We start from the raw sequence: 23093 nt of genomic DNA, 5'->3' as shown, positions 1-23093 counted from the left end.
ATTACAAAAAGTAGGAATTTTTCTCCTTTAATATTTTAAAATAATTCTGTAGAGAGAACATATTATCTGCATAAAATTACATTTAAAATTATATGCATGAAATGTATATTTCAGACTTTTTTGTTATAAATGATGTTCTTTGTGGGTGAACTACTGTCAAATTTCATAGCAGTTAGACTTAGTAACGCTTTAGCTATTTATTTAATTGTTATTTTTCTGATATGTTTGAAAAAATCCTACATTATTTATAGAGTGATTCTAAAACATTTGAGGAAGGAAAGCAGAGATTATAAATTAGTCCATATGATGTCCAATACTGCTCTCTACTGGCAAAGAAGCAAGTCATAGACAACTAGTCAGACTTTCAAGTGAAAAAATATTCCATTTTAAATATTTGATAACGAGTGTGGAATCCTCAAACTTTCACACATCATTGTAAAATGCTTAAGGTAGGCATAATATAATGCAGTGAAGGAACGGAAGAAATGAATAGACATAACTTGTGTAAATTAGCTTAAAAGAGAAGCCTGTTTTAGTTTAATTATTTGAAAAATAGTTATAGAAATTTCGGAAAATATTAACCAAATATAACATATCTTACTAACATTTTTAAGAGTCACCAAGGTAAATATTTTGTATATAATAGCAAGTTTGCTAACATTTCTATCTGTTTAATTTCAGCAGACTGCAGCTTGTAAAATGACTGTTTTGAGTACATCTGCCTAAACAATAAATATTCAAATACATTCAGTGGTGAGATATATGGGGTGTGGTATTTATATGGAATATAAAATTATGTCTATAGTATCAGAAATTTGTTCTGTATCGAAATCTTTGTAGATTTAAAAAAGACGTTTAATAGTTTGTAAAATCTGACAAAATCTATGCCATGTTGTTATACCTTTTGTTTTTTATACTAATAATACACAAAACATTTTTAGATCAATGACTACATCTTACTTTTTATAATCTAATATTCTAAATTTCCCATCTGTGTTTTATATCATTCTTATCTATTCATTTTGCTTAGGAGTCATATTCAATGTTTTAATCTGAAAGTTCAATATATATATATAGATACATGCACTTGTAGATATACCTGCATATTCACACAATAATGCCAAATAATCAAGTAATTGATGAGGATTTCTTTGTTAAGTTTGTCTAATATTGTCATTGGCCAATCACTTTTATTTTAACATAAATTTAAAAGAATATGCAATATTTTAAACAAAGTCACTTCTTGGCTATGAGGTAAAAGTTAATGTTCATTTTCATTGATATATTTTTATGGAGTTTTCTCATTTTTCTTAGTGAATATGTATTAATATTAAAACTAAAGTTTTTTTTAAATAAACAGTTAATCCTTATTGCACTTTCCAGGCACAAGCATACAATTGTGCAAAACACACACTTCTACTTATGTAAACTCTATGTACTGATATTTCTTTTAAAAAATTTTACCAAAAGTTTGAATCTGCAGCAGGGCCTTGAATAACTGTTTCATTTAGTGTTGTTTTATTCCATGTTATTGGTTATATGGTTGATGACCAAAAAAAAAAAATCAGTTCCCAGCCAGGCTACTGTCTGTGTGAGATTTTCAGTTTCTTTCCATATCTGAGTGGGTTTTCTCTGGGTACTCCTGTTTCCTCCCATATCCCTGGATGCACAGATTTGTGAACTGATCCGTCTAAATGGTCTCCTTGAGTGTGGGTGTGTTGAATGCACCCTGCCACGAGGTGGCGTTCTGTCTAGCGCTGGTTCCAGCTTTGCCCCCTGAGCTACCAGGAGAGGCTCCTGCCACCTGGAACCCTGAGCTAAAATAATTGAGTAAATAATTATCTTACTTGTTTTTATTAATTTTTCTTAAATGTATGTATAGCTCACATTTATTTTGGTATTTAATATTAGAAGCATTTGGGTCTTTATTTAGAAGTTTGGTGATATTTTTGTGACCAGAAATATGCTGTAGGAAATTAACTCTTGTTTACAACAGTTAGCCTGTGGTAAAATTGGTTTTATGTCCTTTGGCTAAAAATTGAAGTTTCAAAGAACCTGTCGATGCCATTAAGTGGAGACTTATTTTACAGAAAAAAAAAGATAAACAAAACCCTGAACACTTTAAGTAAGAAAAAATGCAGGAACAATGATCACTTGCCAGAGAACACGTAACTTCATTTCTTTTGCTCTTTGAAAAATAGCATGCTGAATCTAATTGTATGAAGCAAAATAGTCTAAAACTTTATGCTCTTTTTTTCCCTAATGTTAATTTGTTCTGTTTTCTCATATGGAGGAATTAAGACATCAAGTTGCAAAACATAAAGATTAGTATTTTTACACAATTTTAAATAATGTTGAATATACCAGTGTCTCATTTTTAAGAGATTGTCAATTAAGTATTTCTGTATTTCTTTTTTAGGTAAATAGTAATAGAAAATAAACTTTTTGAGATTAGCTTTTCATATTTAGCAAAATTTCCTTTTGATTTATCTAACTTGTTCTGTTTATCAATAATTCATTCGTTTCTATTTTAGCAGTATTCCATAGCATAGATGTACCATTGTTTGTTTAAGCATTCACTCATTGCAGGAAAATTAGGTTGCTTCTGACTTTGAGCTACTACCAAGAGAGCTAGTATGAACATCATTACAGGACATTTGCTTGAATGTTAGTGTTCATTTCTCTGAAGTGAATACTCGAGTGCAGTTGCTCCATCTGATGGTAAGTCCCTGTCTAGTTTGAAAGGAAACTACCAAAAAAATTCTTTTGAGATTGGCTGTACCATTTTACATTCCCACCCGCAGTGACGTCCTGTAGTTTTATTTGCTAGATCTAGCAACCCTATTTAGGAGTATTGATGTCTCGCTTGCATGATTCCCCCTGCCATTTTCTTGAACAGCCGTCTTATTCCCCTTTGCAGCATTATTCTCTTCCATCTCCCTCTGAAATATGGCAGCTACCTGAGGACCCATGATTCTGGCACTCTTTTCAATCCCTCAGCCTTTCGTTGTGACCTTAGTGCCAGGATCTCCCTAATCCACGTGTTCTCTTCATAAATCTTCTTCCCCAGGCTCCAGCATTGTATACCCATTTGTTGACTCTGGTATCGCTAGTGAACACGTCAGAGTCATGTTAACCTCAATATGCTTGAGTGTATGTTTCATTTCTTCCTTGCATCTTATTAATATGTCACCTTTTTAGAAAGAGCTGATGACTCTATCTTAAACATTACCCACAATCTTCCCAGTTCATCTGTGTGATTAAAATAGAATATGTGCGTCTGTGATCTAGACATAAACATAGACAATAGATATAGACACACAGACACAGACACACACACACACACACACACACACACACACACACACTCACTCATTAGAATAAACTCCATGAATACAGGGACATTTTTATCTGATCTATGCCTGGCACTTAGTAAATGCTAGACTGATGGTAAATACTCAAAAATATTTTAGGGAATAAATGAACATATGCAAAATTAACATGTTATCATCTGGGGGCTTAATTTCATTTTTATTTTATCAAAATAATCTATGTCAATTTAAAATAGTCAAATATTTCCCCAAGATTTATAATGAAAAAACTAAAAACGAAAACCTTCTCTAGCTCTTCTCCTAAGTCCCACTCATGGAAGCAACTGCATCTTCCTTTCCTGTCTTTCATCATTTTGTTCTGTGTTGGATAAACTGTTGTACTGCTGTGCTTTTATTTGTCATATTTGTAGTGACCATCAACACCCTCCTGACATCTCTGCCCTGTTTCCCGGGCTCATTACTCCCTCTGTTTTATTTTAGTTTCTTCTTTTCTTACTGAGAACTGGGACATGGCAAGGCAATTTTTTGAGCCTTTGCACATCTCAGTATGAATTTTTCTTTCCTCATATCCTGGAAACTTGGTTCAAAATGATCATTTCCTTCAGAATTTAAAGTTACTTTCTTCCTTTACTACTGATGTGAAGAAGTCTGATGTCATTCATATTTCTGGTTTCATTTTGTTTTATTTTTTTGTTGTTTGTTTCTCTCTGAAATTTTTTATGATCTTTTTAAAAAATCTCTAATATTTTGATGATAAGCCTGTTTGTGTTCATATATTTGTTTTCACTCATTAATATGGTATAACATTGAGTTTCCTTAATCTGAAAATTCATACTTTTGTTCTGGGAAAGTGGCTGATAGCATTCTTTCCTTTAGTTTTTCCTCTTCTCTATTTCTAGGACTCTATTTGGTTTAATGTTGGCTCTCCTAAACAGGTTCTCGCCTTTAGGCATGCATCAGAATCACCTATAGAAGATGTTAAAATGATCACTGGATCTCACTCCCAGTTTCTGATTGAGTAGAATTTGTATTTATGACAATTTCCTAGTTATGGCAGTTGATACTACCTGTCCTGTGACCAAATTTCTAAAAACACTATTCTAGACCAATTCTCCGACTGTTCTATTTTGTGTCTTCTTTTAAATATCTGGCTTGTGTACTTTCTGTTTCCTTTGCATGGCCTGCGATTCCCCAAATATCCACCTTTCTGATTGTTTTACATTCACCTTATCTGTGACATCTCCTCTGAACGCCCTATTTAAGATGGTATGACACAGAAAACACACACAGCCACAATCACACACCCTGACTTCCACCCTTCATTCCTGCTATCTCTCTAGAGCACTTCTAAAGTACCATATAATTCACTTATTCCTATTAATATTGTTTGGCTCACCCACTAGGTTGTAAGTTCCGTTAGGGTAGGGAAATTTGTTTTTTCAGTGCATTTAATAAACATTAACGTTATGTTTTTTAATTAACAGATAACATTATACGTTTTTATTTCATATGATTTGAAGTATATATACATTGTGGAATGGTTAAATCTAGCTAATTAACAAATGTATTACCTCTCTGCTGTATCCTTAGCTCCTAAAATATGACCTGAAAAACAGTAAGCATTTAATAATTACTTCTTGTAATTTTTTCCAACTTTATCTTTTAATATTATTATTTTTTAATTGCCTGAGCCATGTTTCTAAGTGCCAACTCTCTTTCATTCTATATGTGCTACTTTTTCTAGCATCTTGTTTTTATTATGAATGCAGTATATTTGTACTGATTGTAGAGCATTAGCCATCTTTTTTCATCTTGCTTTTCCTCTACTTTTCATGTGAAACTTTTCTCTAATATATTCACATATTTGCTGTGTTTTGATATTTAAGACTAAGTCACTCAAAAGCCAACTGGCTGCTCTGTGTATTTGAGCAGGGCTTGTCATCCACTGACTGATCAGGTGACACACCTATTTCACTTGGAAATTTTAACTGTCAGCATAGGTTGTCTTGTTTTTCTTGGGCTGTTTTCTCCAGGGAAAAATTCTTTTGCTTGGAGACTTATAAGATTAGCAGCTAGTATCCTGAGAGCCAAGCTGAGAAAGGAGTCTAGGGATCTTTCAATTCTGCATGTGGACTTCTGCTTAGTATCTTTGTCGCTTAGGTGCCTCACTTCTGCTCCCAGCCATGCCTGGAATTTTGCAGCCTAGAGCTCCCAAGCCTAATTCTTCAGCTAGTTAACAACTCTTCTGTTGGAATAGAGTATATTAATTCCCTAGTCAGGGCATGATTCCATTTTTCTGGTTTCATCCTCCAGGAATCAGGCAGAGTGGAAAAGATAAAAATCAAAGTTTGTTTCCTCTGTACAAGCCTTTTGATGGCACTTAGGACAGTGATTTATGGGTTTATATACCAGACTGTATGTCCCTGGAATGTAAGCATGTAAGCCTTTACCCAGCGTCTTAGGCAAGTGTTTCCAAGAACTAAACCCCAAGGCAAAAGATTTAAGTGCATATGATTTATTAAGTGAGTACTCCCAAGAGAAATCAGTAAATGAGTAGGAACAGCAGAGCCAACAAGAAGAAGAAATGAAGGAAGAATACATATCAGCTGAAGCCTCAGCATTAGCCTAATTCCATGGTAAACTCTGCATCATAATATTATACTTAGTGCTTACCTCACCTCCAAACAAAGAAGCCAAGTCAGTCATTGGCTAAGGAGTGTGATGATGGGCGGTGAGGGTATGGGGGATAAAAAACTCCCATATGCTTCTAGCTCTCAATACTGGCAAGGTGACTTTGACTTCATTGCCCAAAGGGAATACTCTGGAGGTCTTGAGTGTGAGTCATTACCAGCAAAGCATGTGGAAGCTGGAAGATGAGTGCCTGAGTTGATAAAGCGGATCCCAGGAGAACTGAGCAGGCACCAGTTGTGTCCACTAAACCCTAGTATCTTCCCCTCACAATAATTTGACAAAGGAATGGCAATCCCTCATAAACACCTTGCAGTTTAAAGAGGTTTCCTTTTCTTCATCTCTTATTGTAATTGCTCTTCAGAATGATTTTATAAGGAGAGAAGAACAGCATTATTATCCTTATCTTTAAAAAGAGTAAGACAAGGCAGAAATTGGGGGACTTTTCTAACATCTTCAGCTTCTAAATTTAGAGCTTGTTCTAGCCTGCTACTTCATATCTTAGAGTTTTATAAATATTTTAGATAGGCATGAGAAATGCATATAAATATGAATTATTTAACCTGTGTATCGTGATATTTTATAATTTAAAAAATACAAAATGTATTATAAGGAATAAACTATTTTTTAGTTTAAAAATGATTGTCATATAAGTTTTTTAATATTACCTAAGAAAAAGTTGGGTTAAATAGCGAACTCCATATTAAGATATATTTTAATTTAATTCCCGCCATCACTCAAGGCTTCTCCCAGTGTTGCATTACTCAAAGGATTTAATTAAAGCTAGTGTGAAAGAAACATGTTAAAAGGTTCCTGGAGCACAGTGAGAGGTTTATTCATTTTGAATATACTTGGAGTTCTTCCATACTTTTCCCCATGGCTTTATTTGCATATAATGCTTTTGACTCACGACATTTCTGCTGAAGTATGAATATTCCTCCAGAAATATTGCCAGTAACACTTACAGTCTATTATTGACCCTGCCTTCCTCTAGTTCAAGAATTACATACCTATAAAGGATCCACCTTTGCTTCTCTGCTCCTGCTAATCCTAGACCACCCACTAATCATGAATCCCTCAGTGATATGATAAATTCAGATAAGTTGAGAACAGTTTACCCCAGGGATGTATTCCGAACTAAATAGCTACTATTATGTTAAATCTCCTTCAGTTATTTGAACTCTTCTTCCTTTCTGGATGATCTGAAATGGTGCTTTTCAAACTTGGTGGCACATTAATATCACTTAGGGAGTTTTAAAATATATAGATGTTGTCTTGATTCTGCCGTAGACTAGTCAAATCAGACTTGCAGGCATTGGTAATAAGTTTACAGCTTCCAATGTGATTCATTATCTATCTTTTTTAATTGAGAAAGGATCTCATTGCGTTGCTCAGGCTGGCCCCAAACTCTGGGCTTAGACAGATCTCTTGCCTCAAACACCTGAGTAGCTGGGACTAACCAATGCATATAGATTTTCTAACCACTGCACCTGGCTAAATTGCCCCCTGTGATTCTATCATGGAATCAAGGTTGAAAACACTCATCCAAAACTGGAGAAATGTGACAGGTCCATTGGTGTCAGGAGTAGATTTTGCTGTCTCCCAATCTTGGTAGCAGGATTTCATTTCCTTTTCAGCTTAAAATTTCTCATTCACTTTAGTCTTTTATGTATGCTTGGTCAACCAACAACTTGAGGTCACAGTGGGGCAAACTGAAAGCCTGTTGGTATCTTATCCAAGGCCTGTTAGTTTGGTATACATAGTTCAAGAGTATCAGAAAAAGGAGCTGTTGGCTGGGTGTGGTGGCTCAGGCCTCTAATCCCAGCACTTTGTGAGCCTGAGGCAGGCAGATCACGAGGTCAGGAGATCAAGACCATCCTGGCCAACATGGTGAAATCCTGTCTCTACTAAAAATACAGATATTAGTTGGGTGTGGTGGCGCATGCCTATAATCCCAGCTACTTGGGAGGTTGAGGCAGGAGAATCACTTGAACCAATGAGTTGGAAGTTGCAGTTGAGAGGAGATTGTACCATTGCAATTTGGCCTGGCAACAGAGAAAAATGCCCGTCTCCAAAAAGAAAAAAAAAAAAAGGAACTGTTGTACCTTACAGAATCTGAAAATTGAAACTTCTCTTTTCCTCAGTACAAATAGTGCTTTACTCTCTATCCTCCATGAGCTAACCAGACACAGAACAGCAGTTAGAGCCTGTATTTTCAGTTCACCTTGGTACCTACCTTCCACTATCCACATGGCCTGTTAACTGTTTCTAACCCTGTTCTTTGGACTTCGGTACAAGGAGTCACTTGCAATGCTTCTAGAAATATAATTCCCTTACCCTACCTCTAAAGATTCTGATTTGACAAAGAAACATGTCTTTTTACATTTTAAGCAGCTCCCTAGGTAATTCTCATGACAGTTGTGCAGAAAGCTGATTTTAAAAATCAAAACTCTAATTTCTTTAGTGGTTGTTTTTTGCTGTTGCTGTTGTTCAAAAATGAAGGAAGGAATAAGAGATAGCATGACTTTACTGTTTTTTCCCTTCTATTCTGTAAGTTAATATATGAAAAAGATTCCACTTATGGTATCTTTATGTAAAGTTTACAAACACATATTGACACCTATGTCTATACATAGGAGAAGTGATTAATTCCTGAATCTCTTGGTCTTACAATTGGTGGTATGTTACAAAAAAAAAAAAAAAAAAAAAAAGGCTTTGGAAAATTATATATGCTTCTTGAATTTAATGTTGATTTGCTCTGTCTATAGCAATGTTTTCTAAAATAAAACCTCTATATTTCAGTTCTACTTGGTATTGTACATTTAATGACATTAGACTTCTGTTTAGGAGGTATTATGTCTCTCCAAGGTAGAGATCTCATTACAGTGTGATAATTATTATGAAACTTTTTTCAATTTATGTATTGGTCAGGTTTTAACTAAATATATTTACTGTATTAGTCTGTTCTCATGCTGCTAATACCTGAGGCATACCTGAGACTGACTAATTAATAAAGAAAAGAGGTTTAATTGACTCACAGTTCCACAGGGCTGGGGAGGCCTCAGCAAACTTACAATCATGGTAGAAGACAAAGGAAGAGCAAAGTCATGTCTTTCATGGCAGCAGGCAAGAGAACTTATGTAGGGTAACTTCTCTTTATAAAACCATCAGATCTCCTACTATCATGAGAACAGCCTGGGAAAGACCCACCCTTGTGATTCAATTACTTCCCATCAGGTTCTTCCCATAACACATAGAGTTATAGGAGCTACAATTCAAGGTGATATTTGGTGGGGACACAGCCAAACCATATCACCTACTGACTACCTTCAGGGTTATTTAAAACAGTAAAATTGTAGATCATGTATGTTTTATTTCATTAGTCTACCTATAGCTTTACTTAGTTGTATATATTGGCTATTAAAAGATCCTTGTATTTTAAATTCTACATGTTAGATGAGTCTCATAAGTGGAAAACAGAAAAATGTTTACTTGAAATTATGAACTGTGAAATATACTGTTGATGTTAAATATAGTAACAAAATACAATTACATGCTTTGAAGGAAAAATAATTTTTAATTACTTAATAAGTTTACTAAATTTTAACTGTTGAGATCAACATTATTCCTTTGGGCCTAATAAAATAACTTTAGTTTTCTTTCCAGTAAAAATCTGCAAGTAAAATATTTAGAAAAAAAGTTTTAAAAAATAATTTTTGATTAACAGGAAGTATAAATTATAAAGTAGTATATTTATATTTTCGTATAATCTAAATAATAATTATATTTAAGATATGAGTTTAAATTACTATTAAACCATTCTATTATGCAGTCTTATAGTTTAACATGATTCAGTGATATACGATGTAGTAAAACCTGTGTCTCACAAATGACCATTTTCAGTTTCTTGGCAGTACAGAAGTGGAACAGCCAAAAGGAACAGAAGTTGTGAGAGATGCTGTAAGGAAACTAAAGGTAGGGAAAGCCCTTTAAATAAATTACAAGTGTATTGACTCTGTCATGTTGTCAGTAGACTGGTGGAGATCAAAGCATGAGTAGTTTTATCACAGACATAGCTTCACTCTATTAAAAATGAACTATTGAGCAAATGTGATCATATCAAGAAAATATTTTTAATAATACGTATGTATACAAAATTGTTTTTAAAATATGGCATCCTGTTCATATTTTTCTAAGATATAATGTGTCATTTAAAAATTATATATATATATATATATATATTTTTTTTTTTTTTTTTTTTTTAATTTGAGATGGAGTTTTGCTCTTGTCACCGAGGCTGGAGTGCAATGGTGCAATCTTGGCTCACTGAAACCTCCTTCTCCCAGGTTCAAGTGATTCTCCTGCCTCAGCCACCAGAGTAGCTGGGATTACAGGCACCTGCTACCGTGCTCGACTGATTTTTGTATTTTTAGTAGAGATGAAGTTTCATCATGTTGGCCGGGTTGGTCTCAAACTCCTGACATCAGGTGATCCACCTACTCAGCCTCCCAAAGTGCTGGGATTACAGGCATGAGCCACCGCGCCTGGCCTAAAAATAATATTTTATGGCAGTTTGCCTTGAGTGTTGATGTTTAGTAGCTTGCCTTTACTTTGCTTGGATAATGTGAACTTATGTCCCAAATCAAGCTGGTAATGGTATAACAACTATCTTTAAAAGCTAGGATATATCTACCAGTTAAAGATGTGGAGTTAGTGTTGACTCCAGGCAGAATTTTGAAATGACACTGTATATTACAGATGTCCTAATCAACAAATCCAGAAAGAACTAGCAATGTCCATAAGTAGCCATGGGGGAACAGGTGAGACTGAGAGAAGAGAAGGACATTTAATAAGCAACCCCACATATCCTAGTCAACAAGTTTCCTGAGAAAATCTTACATAAGATGCCACATAGTATGTTTTTCTAATTGTTCCACATCTCAAAAGACATTGTTGTCACTGAGACTTGAAAATTTATAAACCTCCTTCAACAGAATTCTCAGCTTTATCATATAAGAAAATATACATACCACTACTTATTTCTTTTACACAATTAATGTTATTCTCTATAGTTGCTCTCACATTTTTGGAGAAACAACCATTCTCTAACTTTATTTGGTTTAGGGACCATCCAGTTATTCTAAAGGAGGGTTAGACCTCTGATTCTGCCAGGCAAAGTCAGAGACGTTAAATGCTTTTACTTTGCTTTGAGAATGTCATATCTGGTGGAATCTACTCTGTGTTTAACTTGAGGAATAATTTAATTGGTGTGGCTTCTATTCTGGGTAAAAAAATAAAGGTCAATAATATTTTATTCATTTTATTTTATATGAGAATATTTTACTAATCCTTTTAAGTAAATATACTAAACTCCCAAGATAATATTGCTGCATTTGGGAAAAAAGTGGATTGGCCAACTATTTATTTTCACCATTCGTTAGGTAATAATTAAGACTTGCCTTTTATTGGTCAACATTTTTAATCATTCTAAAAGCGGATTTAAAAGGCCTCGAAGTTTATGGACAGCATTAGAATAGTATTCTGTTTAAATAATTTCAAAATGTTGCAAATTCTGGGCATGAATCCAACTTCACTACAATCAGAATGTTTTATGAAAGAACAATGCTATTTACACATAGTATTTCTTTATGCCTAGGAGGTTCTTTATTCAGTCAGCCCAAATCAAAAACCAAAAAGATTCCATCCAATAATGAATAGATCAAATGTAAAGATATATTTGAAATCAAATGCTTTCTAAACAATGTCTAGTTTACATATATTTTGGCAGGATTTTATATGTATTTCTATCGAGTTTCATGTTTAGAAATGTACTCTGTTAATAAAAGAATGTGACTTACAATAAGATAAAAAGTTATGTAGTATAGTTTAAAAATGCACACTTAGTTTATAGTAGCCATCGTTTCTCAAATGTCTTCCAAAATAGGTGTGTATTTAATAAGCAATCTTTACTGTGCTGATTGAAAACATTTTCTATATCAGGAAAGTATACCTAAGGGTAATGATTTATACAGTAATGATAATAAATAAAACAAAGCTTTTTAATCTGTTTTTATTTTATTTTATTTTTTATTTCTTTGTGCCAAGGGTCAAAAGCTACAATTCAAAGTATACCAAGAATATTTTTTACGTGTTAGGCCTGGCCCTTTCTAAATTTTGGTGTTGTGCAGAAATGACCAGAAGGTGGTGGTGTGGCTCTACTAAAAAAAGAAAAAAAGAAATGTTCATTTATCATACATACACATCTCCATTTTAAGTTCCTGCTTATTTTTCTTAAACGTATGAACTCTGACTGCTTTTTAAAAAATCTGTATAATTCAGTATGTGATTTTATTTGCCATATAAGGTAACATTTTATTTATATTTACTACTTTTTCAGCAATATTAATGTAATAGCTTCTGACATTAAAAATGAATTTAAAATTTAAGAATAAATGCTAATGGAAAAATTAAAGAATTTTTAATAATAAATTTTTCATGTTTCTGTGTTTAATGATGCCTGCTTAGTTTTCAAAAAATTTTAAAACTTTGATTTTTTACACTCTATCTCACTGTCATTTTACAGAGAATTTACAGTTTATATATTTTTAAATAAATATAGTAGTTTTTATAAGTACTGACCTTTTAGGGTTCAGATACTCAGATACTATATTTATCAAAACATGTTCTTTTATTTCATAATCATGTTCCACCGTTTCTATTTCTTAATCACGTTTTAGCCTGAGATTTAAGAAAATACCAAGTTTTCTAAAATGCAGTAATTTTAAACCCTTTCAACGTCTATGTATTGAATAACATTGTTATTCGAATTAATTTTATTTTTAATAGTGATTTATATATTTTTATTAATATAACTAATACAAATGTTGGGGACTCAATGTATTTCATAAATAATTCATGATGTTTACATGTAAGTAAGTATTGATATATAGATTCAAAGCTTATCAATTATTCTGGGAGATATCCAGGGGGCAGCATTCATGGAACACAGTTTTAGAGTGAAGATCCCCTCACTCCAATGCAACTAAATTAAAAATACATGAAATTACTGCATGAAAATGTAGCCTTTGGGAATTGCTGTCAAGACTTGCAAAGCCCCAGCCAAGTAGATTCTCCATTTGAACTCACTCTGTCTATGTTGTATAACACTATTTTTGTCTTCACAATCAGTTATCTAATTAATAAAACATTTAAAGCTTAATTTAATTATATATAAACATAGCTCATTTTCCCCAGGATTATTGGGAATGCTTTAGATTGAAAATATAAGCATGAAAACCCCAAAGATGAATAGTAGCTCCAAATAATAGGTCTAAAGTAGTAAATTAATTTTATTGCCTAATACTATATATTCCATTAGTAGTATAGTTAATTTCACTTTTTAAAAAGTCCTCTGAGAAATGGATAGAAATTGTGTGATGATAATATTGAAACTCGGTTGTGCTCCCTTTAAATTTTCCTTAACAGTTCCATTTATCAGTGGTATATATTTAATGAAATGTTTTATATATTTCAAGTATTACTCCATCCTTCCCCATCATTTTTTGATGAAAAAGGCTTGATTTTGTTTGTTGTATCCAGTCATTCTCCAAAATGCTTATGCATCACTTCCTTTGAATAATTTTTATTGGATTATTATATTCAAGTTTTAATGGCAGATCACTTTATCCATCTAGCTCTACCAAGAAGTAAATTCACTGAAGCAAACATTGAAAGAAATTTGTGAAAAAGACTCTTTTCAAGCATTACCATTAAAATAGTAAATAGGGAGAAAATAGAATACAATCTTATGAAGATTGATCAGCATATCTTCATAAGATTAATTAGAAATATTAGGAGAGCAAGAGGTCTATAAGTAGGAAAAGGCACTTAGAGGGGAGCATGCAAACTATAGGTTACAGTTAGCTTAAGTTTAGAAAAAAAAGGCAGGAAGGAGAATATTAAACTGAGTAAAATACAGATTGAATGAATATAATCTTAGGCCTGAGAGTTGTGTAATGTATATTCAAAAATCAAGGCCAATAGCCAGTATGAACCTTGATATGCATGAAAATAGAACTGGGAATTTTCTGTTCTAAATGCAGCAAATATGTTGTATGAAAGAAAAAGATTATTTAGTGAATATTTGCAAATCTAGTTACTAGGCCTAATTTCTACAAACCCATTTTATGACCAAGGTACATAGCTTATCTGGGACTTACATTTCCCGTCTTTGAAATAAGAAGATGCGATTGCATGAATCTGAAGCTATTTTGAGCACAATTACTTCATCCTGTTATGAGGCAGACAGAAAAGTTTTAGAAAACCTAGATAAGAAATATTGTGCTTATTTTTGTTTTTCTTTCTCTTACTCTCTCCTTCTTCCCCCCTCCCTTTCCTCCTCCTCACTCCCTTCTTTCTGCTCCTCTTTGTTTTTCTACCTCACCCCCTACTTCCTTTCTTTAGTTCTTCCATTTTTTCTTCCATTCTCCATAGATAAGTTTAATAATAGTGGTTGTTTTGTGGTAGACATTTTAGCGGGGGAAATTGAAAAGGGTGCACAGTGCTTGTCAGAGGTCACAGGAATATAGTTGAGTCTAGATGTGGAAGGAGCTTCAGAAGCCATGCTTAGTCTGTTTCTGGAAAACAGCAGTACCTAGGAGACAAGCTGAGAGTGCCTCTGCAGCCGACAATGGGAGTTGCTTTATCCAGATGCATTCACGTAGGTGGAGAGCAGCTGACTTATTTTGTAAGCCTTCCTATGTGAAAACCTTCAAATTGCTTAACTATGCTGATAGAAAGAGATTATGAAGGAAAAATAAAATTAATTCACATTCTTTGGGAGAGAGCGGAGATAATTTTTAAAGATGTACACTCAAGCAAAATAAATTTCTTAAAGATAAAAAAGAAAATTAACTGGCAATTTCTTAAAGACAAAAAAGAAAATTATCTGGCACAAGTTAGTTGTATCATGTGTAGCAAGAAGACTGCTATATACCAAAAAAAGCAATCCAAGTTCACAGAGCAAAACAGACAGCAAGCTGAAAATTTATACCACCCAAAATGGAATAAAACAAATGGTACCCCTTGGGATAGGAAGGCAGACACTTAAAGGCATTCATATATGTATTTATTATAGTATTCTCTGTGGCCGTGCAAAGCCATGAAAAGAAAAACAGACTTTGTGCTCCAGGATAGAGCTATACCGTGTGTATTCACATCTGCCCTAAATTACAGTGAAATACACAGTGCAAGTAACTATGACATACAAGAGGACTGAAATGCTGTCTTGCATTACATGTCATCAATTTTGAGTCAAGTTAAGATGATCTGTATCCTTAGAGAAAAAAAGGCACACTAGGAAATAACTTTTTGAAGCCCTAGAAGAGGGGCAAGGAATTCTTTCTTCTATTAGTTTTCTTGCCATTTCTTAAAAAGTTGGGTGGTTGGCGTGGTTGCAGAGGAGAGAAGGAATGTAGGGAGAGAGTAAAATTGCCAAATAAAATCAAGATGCCCAGTAACCTTTGAATTTCTTACAAATATTTTTTAGTATTAATATGTTCCAAATATTGCATGGGCTATATGTATGCTAAATAATATATATATATGTTGTGTTTGTGCCTGTATTTTAAAATTAAAGTTTTTAAAAATAATATTAATTGTTTAACTTTCATGTTTAACTGGGCTCCTGAAATTTTCCCCCACTAAGTTAAGCAATACTAGTAGAGAGACGGACACTCCATCTGCTAAGCACATGAGTATTCTGATTTTCTTTTTGATTTTATAACAGAACTGAACAAGCATTTACATACACCTACTAACTCAATGAGAAAGTACTTTATATACTATTACAAATGTTTTCAGAAAAGTTGTGCTTTCAAGATACTCACAATATTTATAGTTCTAGACTGAGTCTAGTTCTATACCTGAGTCTTTTAGCTGCGATAATTAATTCAGTTTTTCACTTCAGTTTGGATATGGTAATCAGCTTCTTTTTGTTTATTGATGTGGTTGCATAGAATAGTGCTCCAAACTGGGTAAATATCTAGAAATGGCAAAGAGGGCTTATTTAATAGCTGATGAACTGCAAATTCTCTGAAGATAATAAAAACAAAGATTCACAGAAAAACAAACTGATCTCGGCATATCTTCCCACAAAGTATTTTGAGTTTTCTCAGTTGTCTGGTATGAACACATTTCTGTAAATACCATGAAATAAGTGCATTAAAAATAATAATTTTAAAAACTTGCTAAAAATCAATGTGAATTATAATAGCTGATCGCTATTATTTTTTAATATTTTGAGACTATCTTTACAGAATGCTTGATGATTGGCAAACATTCACTTAAAGTCTGAAATTGAATATGAACTCCAAATGTATATTTATTTGTGTTCATTATTTATAGAGATAGAATTGTAGTTTTGTGAATAATTTTTCATTTGCAGTTTGCAAGACATATCAAGAAATCTGAAGGTCAGAAAATTCCTAAAGTGGAGTTGCAAATATCAATTTATGGAGTAAAAATTCTAGAACCCAAAACAAAGGTAAGGCTTATTTTTGAATGCTAGAGACATTCTAATCTTTAATTAATTGCAATTATATTTCTATTTTCACAAATATTTAAAATTTTTTTGCAACCCTGAACTGTTTCGTTCTGAGTTAAGGACAAATTGAAACTATAGGATTTTTAGAAGTGAAAACAACTTTTGGAATTTCATTATAAGTGATCTGTTCTTCAGCTTGTTTGGGATATAATATTAATAATTTATGCTAAGTGTATTCAACAGTGTTTGGACTTGTATTTGGGAATTTTTTTTCAGGAGATGTGAAAGAGATGCATACAGTGTGGTTCACTGAGTATGAAAGAAGATAAAAGCTGTGTGTTGCTTATTAAAATATTCTGCATTGACTTCTATTCCTGTAGATGTAATCAGTGTGTATTAGTTTTCTGGGTGGCCATAACAAAATACCACAACTGGGTAGGTTAAACAGCAGAAATTGTTTTCTCACAGTTGTGGAGGCTGGAGTTCTAAGATCAAGATGCCAGCAGGGTTGGTTTCCTCTGTGGCCTTTCTCCTTGGCTTGCAGAGGGCTGCCTTCTTGCTGCCTGTTCATATGGTCATCTACCTGTGCACGCACTTATCTGGTGTCTCTTTGTATGTCCAGTAAGGACACCCATCAAATTGGATAGGCATCATACTCGTAGCCCCATTTTAACTTAATTACCTTTTTAAAGGCCTTTTCTCCTGTTCAAAGGAAAACTGGACTAATTAAATTTGGCAGACTTTATTTGAAGAGATAATGATTCATGAATCAGGCAGCACTCGAAACCAGAAGTTGTTCAGGAAGCTTTGCCCAGCAGCAGTGAACGTGGAGCTTTTTATAGGCTGAACACAGAAATCAAAGTGATGACTCACCAGATTGGCTACAGCAAGGCATCTACCTTCTATGGGCATGGTATGATGAGCTGGCTGCCTGTAATTGGCTAAAACTTAGCTGTGTATTATACTTCTAAATTAGTGTTCAGCTTATTTACATACTAGTCAGGTTGCAGTTTGTTATTTAGGAACTCAAAGTACAGAGACAACCCTGGTGAATGGCCTCAATCTTACCTAATTTAGCACTCCAGCTATAGTCTCATTCTGAAGTGCTGGGGATTACAGCTTCAACATGTGAATTTTGGGGAATACAATTCAGCCCATAACACAGTGTAAACTTAAGTTTCTTGTGTTTAAGGGCCTCAGACCTTTCAAAGCAAATAAAATATTTTAAAATATAATCTGTTCTGAATTCAAATTAATTAACATGTACTTGTTTTGAACTAAAGTGTTTCCTTCCAAAAGTCCTGTGTTGATGCCTTAACCCCTAATGTGACTACATTTGAAGATAAGGCTTTCAAAGAGGTAACTCAGGTTAAATGAGACCTTAAGGGTGGGGCCCTCATCCAATATGACTGGTATCCTTACAAAAAGAGGAAGAGACACCAGGGATACATAAACACAGAGTAAGGCCCACATGAAGACGCAGAGTGAAGGCAGCAATCTGCAAGCCAAAGTGAAAGGTTCCAGAGAAACCAAACCTACCAACATCTTGATCTTGGACTACTAACCTGCAGAACTATGAGAAAATAAATTCCTGTTGGACAAGCCACCCAGTCTGTAGTATTTTGTTATGTCAGGCCTAGTAAACAAAAACAGTACTTTATTCACAATGCCTCAGAGTTATTATTTAGTAATTTTGATAGGTCTATATTAGTCCATTTGGAAAAATTAGCATTTAACTCTATTTTATAAATACATATTGTCAAAGCATTCTTCTAACGCTAGCATACATATCAAAAAATTGATTCAGATCAATGGCATACCTTCAACTTTCCATATAAAAAAACAATAGCTTTCCTTCAAACTTTTCAAGAAATGAATTTAAGTCTTCTCACAATTATCCTGTCTAAACTTCTCTATTATTCACCCTCAATATTCAATAACGAACAAATTTAGTTACGGCAATTCTAAAATAACTACTGCTAAAGTGGCTAAAACAGAAAAATCAAATGGTGAAAAGATGGTAGAGAGCTGATTCAAGCAAAGTGGAATATACGCAGTTTGCTAGGAAACAAGGCAATTGAAAGCAAGGCATGAATGAGATTAATTCATTAGGCAATTAGCAGTTACAAAAAGAACAAGAGCCCAAGGAAGCAATAAATTACAGAAGGACAATGCAATCAAAATGTAGCAACCAAATGTAGTCTTAAATGTCATGAAAAAGAAAAATAATCCTATTCCTATATCTTCTTTTCAAAATTAAAAGATACATAGTGGCAAATGTGTAGCCAGGATAGGGTATTTGTAGGGCCATGCTTATGTTGAAAGTTTTTTTCTAAACCATATAAATTAGGTAGCTGTTTTGCAGTGTGTGTACATGTTTGTGTGTGTATGTGTAATTAATTATTCTTATTTTCAATTTCTTATCTGATGGTTTGAGGCTTGTCACAGCACATGTTGAAATTTGTAAAGCTGATAATATACTTTATGTGCCATTCTCATATGTTCTTCTTATTTTTTATTTGAGTCTACCTATGGTGTATTTTAAACTCTAAAAATTTCACCACATTCATGTATCATAATTTACGAAATCATTGTTTTATTACTGAACATATGGAATGCTTCAAATTTTTCCTTAGTTGATAATCTTGTTTAAATATTTACAAAATACAAACACAATTAAATGGAGTGTGTAAAGAAAACTTCTTTGGGTTTAGAATTCATAAGTTAATAATGGCATGTCATTAGAAATGCATAAAATGCAAATTGATTAAAACACTATAAGATAACCACCACTAACTGCCACTACAAGATGGCTACCACCTATGTTTATAGGGTATATGTGTGTGTAAAGAAAGACAACAATGGATCATGTGATGCAAATGTGGCACCTTGTTACCAGTTGGCTAGGTGAAGTGTATATGGGTATGCATTGCAACTTTTTCTATTATTTCCTGCATGATTTCATCTGATATTTTAAATGAAACTATTTATTCCAATGAAAGATTTGTGAATTGGCTGGGTGTGGTGCTTACACCTGTAATCCCAGGACTTTGGGAGGCCAAGGCTGGAGAATCACGAGGTCAAGGAGTTCAAAACCAGCCTGGCCAACATGGTGAAACCCTGTCTCTACTAAAAATACAAAAAAAAAAAAAAAAAAGCTGGGCGTGGTAGTAGCAGACACCTGTAATCCCAGCTACTCAGGAGAACGAGGCAGGATAAGCATTTGAACCCAGGAGGTAGAGGTTGTAGTGAGCCGGGATCGGGCCACTGCACTACAGTCTGGGTGATGGTGTGAGAATCTGTCTTAAAAAAAAAAAAAAAAAAAAAAAAGAAAAGAAAGATATGTGAAAAGCTCTTTTAAAGACTTAATCAACAAGTTATGCTATCATATCTATTTGCTTTTTCTTCCTTGGCTTCCTGACCACTTGAAGAAATCTCCCTTTATGAATTCCAATTGACCAATAACTTATGGTTTGTTAGGTTACTTCTTATACCTGCTCTCCTGATCACTGGTTATCTGGACTAAGGATAATTTCTTTTAATAACTTTAAATATTTGTAAATATAAAGACAGAAATACCAAACTTTTTTTAAAAAAATATCATATGATACTGTAGAGAGGAAAAACCAAAGTGAATAGAGTCAAAAATTAAGCTGGGCTTAAAAAAAGTCTGTGGTACAGCAATAATACAGAATAGAGAAGACTGTAGGATTAAACCAGCACACCTACAGCTGTCTGATTTTTGACAAAGTCAACAAAAATAACAAATGGGGAAATGATTATTCAATAATTGGTGCTGGGATAGCTGGCTAGCCATATGCAGGAGATTGAAACTGGATTTTACCTTTCACCATATACAAAAATTAACTCAAGATGGATTAAATATTTAAACGTAAGACCTTAAAGTATAAGAATCCTGGAAGAAAACCTAGGAAATACCATTCTGGACATTGGCCTTGGGAAAGAATTGATGACTAAGTCTTCAAAAGCAATTGCAGGAAAAACAAAAGTTGACAAGTGGGAGCTTCGGAGCCGCAAAAGAAACTATCAACAGAATAAACAGACACCCTACAGAATGGGATAAAATATTTGCAAACTATACATTTAACAAACATCTAATATCCAGAAGTTATAAGGAACTTAAACAATTCAACAAGCAAGAAATGATAATAACCCTGTTAAAAAGTGGGCAGAAAACAGGAGCAGATCCTTCTCAAAGAAAAGCAGCCATCAAACAAAAAAAAAGTTCCATACCACTAATCAAAGAAATTAAAATCAAAACCACAATGAGATACAATCATTACCATACAGACTAACTGTTATTAAAAAGTTAAAAAAATAACAGATGGTAGTGAAGTTGTGAAGAAAAGGGAATGAGTATACACTGTTGAGGGGGTTGTAAATTAGTTCAACCACTGTGGCGAGCAGTTGATTTCTCAAATAACTGAAAACAGTTCCCATTTTCCAGTAACCCTATTACTGGGTGTATGTTCTTGGTATATATCCAAAAGAAAAACAAATATTTACATCAAAAAGGCGTACACTCTCGTTTTCTTTGCAGCACTTTTCAAAATAGCAAAAATATGGAATCAACCTGGATGCCTCTCAATGGTGGATTGGTTAAAGAAAATATGGTACACATACATCATTGGAACACTGTGCAGTCATAGAGAAGAATGAAATCATGTCCTTTTGCAGCAACATGGATGCATCTTGAGGCCATTATCCTAAATGAATTAATGCAGAAACAGAAAACCATACACCATACGCTCTTAGTTATAAGTGGGTACTTATATTGGGTACTCGTCAATATAATGATGAAACCGTGGATTATGAGGGCTACCAGAAGGAGAAGAAGGGATGGGACATGGGTTTAAAAACAAACGATTACATACTATGCTTAGTACCTCAGTGATGGGATTATATGTATCCAAAACCTCAGCATCATGCAGTATACCCTGGTAACAAACCTGAGTATGCACGCCCTGAATCTAAAATAAAAGTTTAAAGCAGTCTGTTTGGTGACAAAAAAATAAAATAAAGGGAAAGGTAATAAGAAAGTAGATGATTCCCACCTACTATTTTTATTGTTGGAAAATCATATTTTCAGGTTTCTACCAATAAATTTATCAGATGACAACCTATCAATTATATGATTCTGTTTCTTAAGATTTTAATATCAAATCTACATGCTTCACCCAACCTAAGCCTCCTTTACAAAATATCAGTGAGGTGGGTTTAAAATCAACAAGATTAGCCAGTAGACTTCATTATCCTATATTGCCTTATCAAAATTAATAAAGCCAATGCTTTTCTTTCCTGTCCATAAATGTCAATTTCCTATCAAGACTTTTTAATATTTAATAATTAATTGATATTAACATTAAATTGGTACCATTAAACTATTTAATATTAAAATAATTATTATTTAATATTTAAATTAATAATAGTAAATTACTAGTTAATATTAAAAATTAATTTCAATTTTTTCTGTTATTTCTGCTCTTTTTTTGTTGTTTTTTAGTAATTTCAGTTTTCATTTTAGATTCAAGAGTTACATGTGCAGATTTGTTACCTGGGCATAACTGCATCATGCTGAGGTTTGGGATGTGAATGATTCCATCACCCAGATAGTGAACACAGTACCCAATAGTTAGTTTTTCAACACTTAACATCCTCTTTTTCATCCCTCTATAAGTTTCCAGTGTCTATTATTGCCATTATTATGTCCATAAGTACCCAATGTTTCTCATTTATAAGTGAAAACATGCAGTATTTGTTTTTCTGTTTCTGCATTAATTCATTTAGGATAATGGCCTCTAGCAGTATCCATTTGCTGCAAAGGACATGATTTTGTTCTTTTTGTGGATGCATAGTATTCTGTGATATATGTGTACTACATTTTCTTTGTCCAGTCTACTGTCGATGGGCACCTTGGTTGATTCTATGTCTTTGCCATTATGAATAGTGCTGCAATGAATATGTGAGTATATGTGTCTTTTTGGTAGAAATATGTGTCTTTTTTTGGATATAGGTCAAGTATATATACCAGCAACAAGGTTGCTGGAAAACAGTAACTGTTTTAAGTTCCTTGGGAAATCTCCAAACCTCTCTCCACAGTGGCTGAACTAAACTATATTCCCACCAGTAGTGTCTAAGCATTCCCTTTTTATCATACCCTCACCAGCATGTTGTTTTTGACTTTTTAATAATAGCTATTCTGATTGGTGTGAAATTGTATCTCATTGTGGTTTTGATATGAACTTCTTTGATGATAAGTGATGCAGAGCATTTTTTCATGTTTGTTGCCTGCTTGTTTGTCTTCCCTAGAGAAGTGTCTGTTCTTTTGCCCACTTTTTAATAGGGTTATTTGTTTTTTGCTTGTTTAATTGTTTTAAGTTTCTATAGATCAGGGTATGAGACATTTGTTGGATGCATAGCTTGCAAATATTTTCTCTCATTCAGTTAAGGTGTCTGTTTACTGTCTTTGATAATTTCTTTTGCTGTGCGGAAGTTCTTTAATAAGGTTC

The 23093-nt window shown here is 33.6% G+C and overlaps 1 protein-coding gene across 22 annotated transcripts in view; it reads left to right on the top strand.

The window, feature by feature from the left end:
• The window catches only part of GULP1 (GULP PTB domain containing engulfment adaptor 1), a 288807-nt gene that overhangs the window by 211306 nt on the left and 54408 nt on the right, over positions 1-23093 (top strand). For all 22 annotated transcript variants that reach the window (XM_017545041.1, XM_017545039.2, XM_017545022.2 and 19 more), the window contains 2 exons: positions 9924-9995; positions 16465-16563. In XM_017545041.1, coding sequence (XP_017400530.1) covers positions 9924-9995; positions 16465-16563 — 171 coding nt within the window. The remainder of the gene's footprint in view (positions 1-9923; positions 9996-16464; positions 16564-23093) is intronic.

Source organism: Cebus imitator, unplaced genomic scaffold, assembly GCF_001604975.1.
Source record: "Cebus imitator isolate Cc_AM_T3 unplaced genomic scaffold, Cebus_imitator-1.0 Scaffold176, whole genome shotgun sequence".
Taxonomy (NCBI): domain Eukaryota; kingdom Metazoa; phylum Chordata; class Mammalia; order Primates; family Cebidae; genus Cebus; species Cebus imitator.
This window is presented reverse-complemented; position numbering and strand designations above follow the sequence as displayed.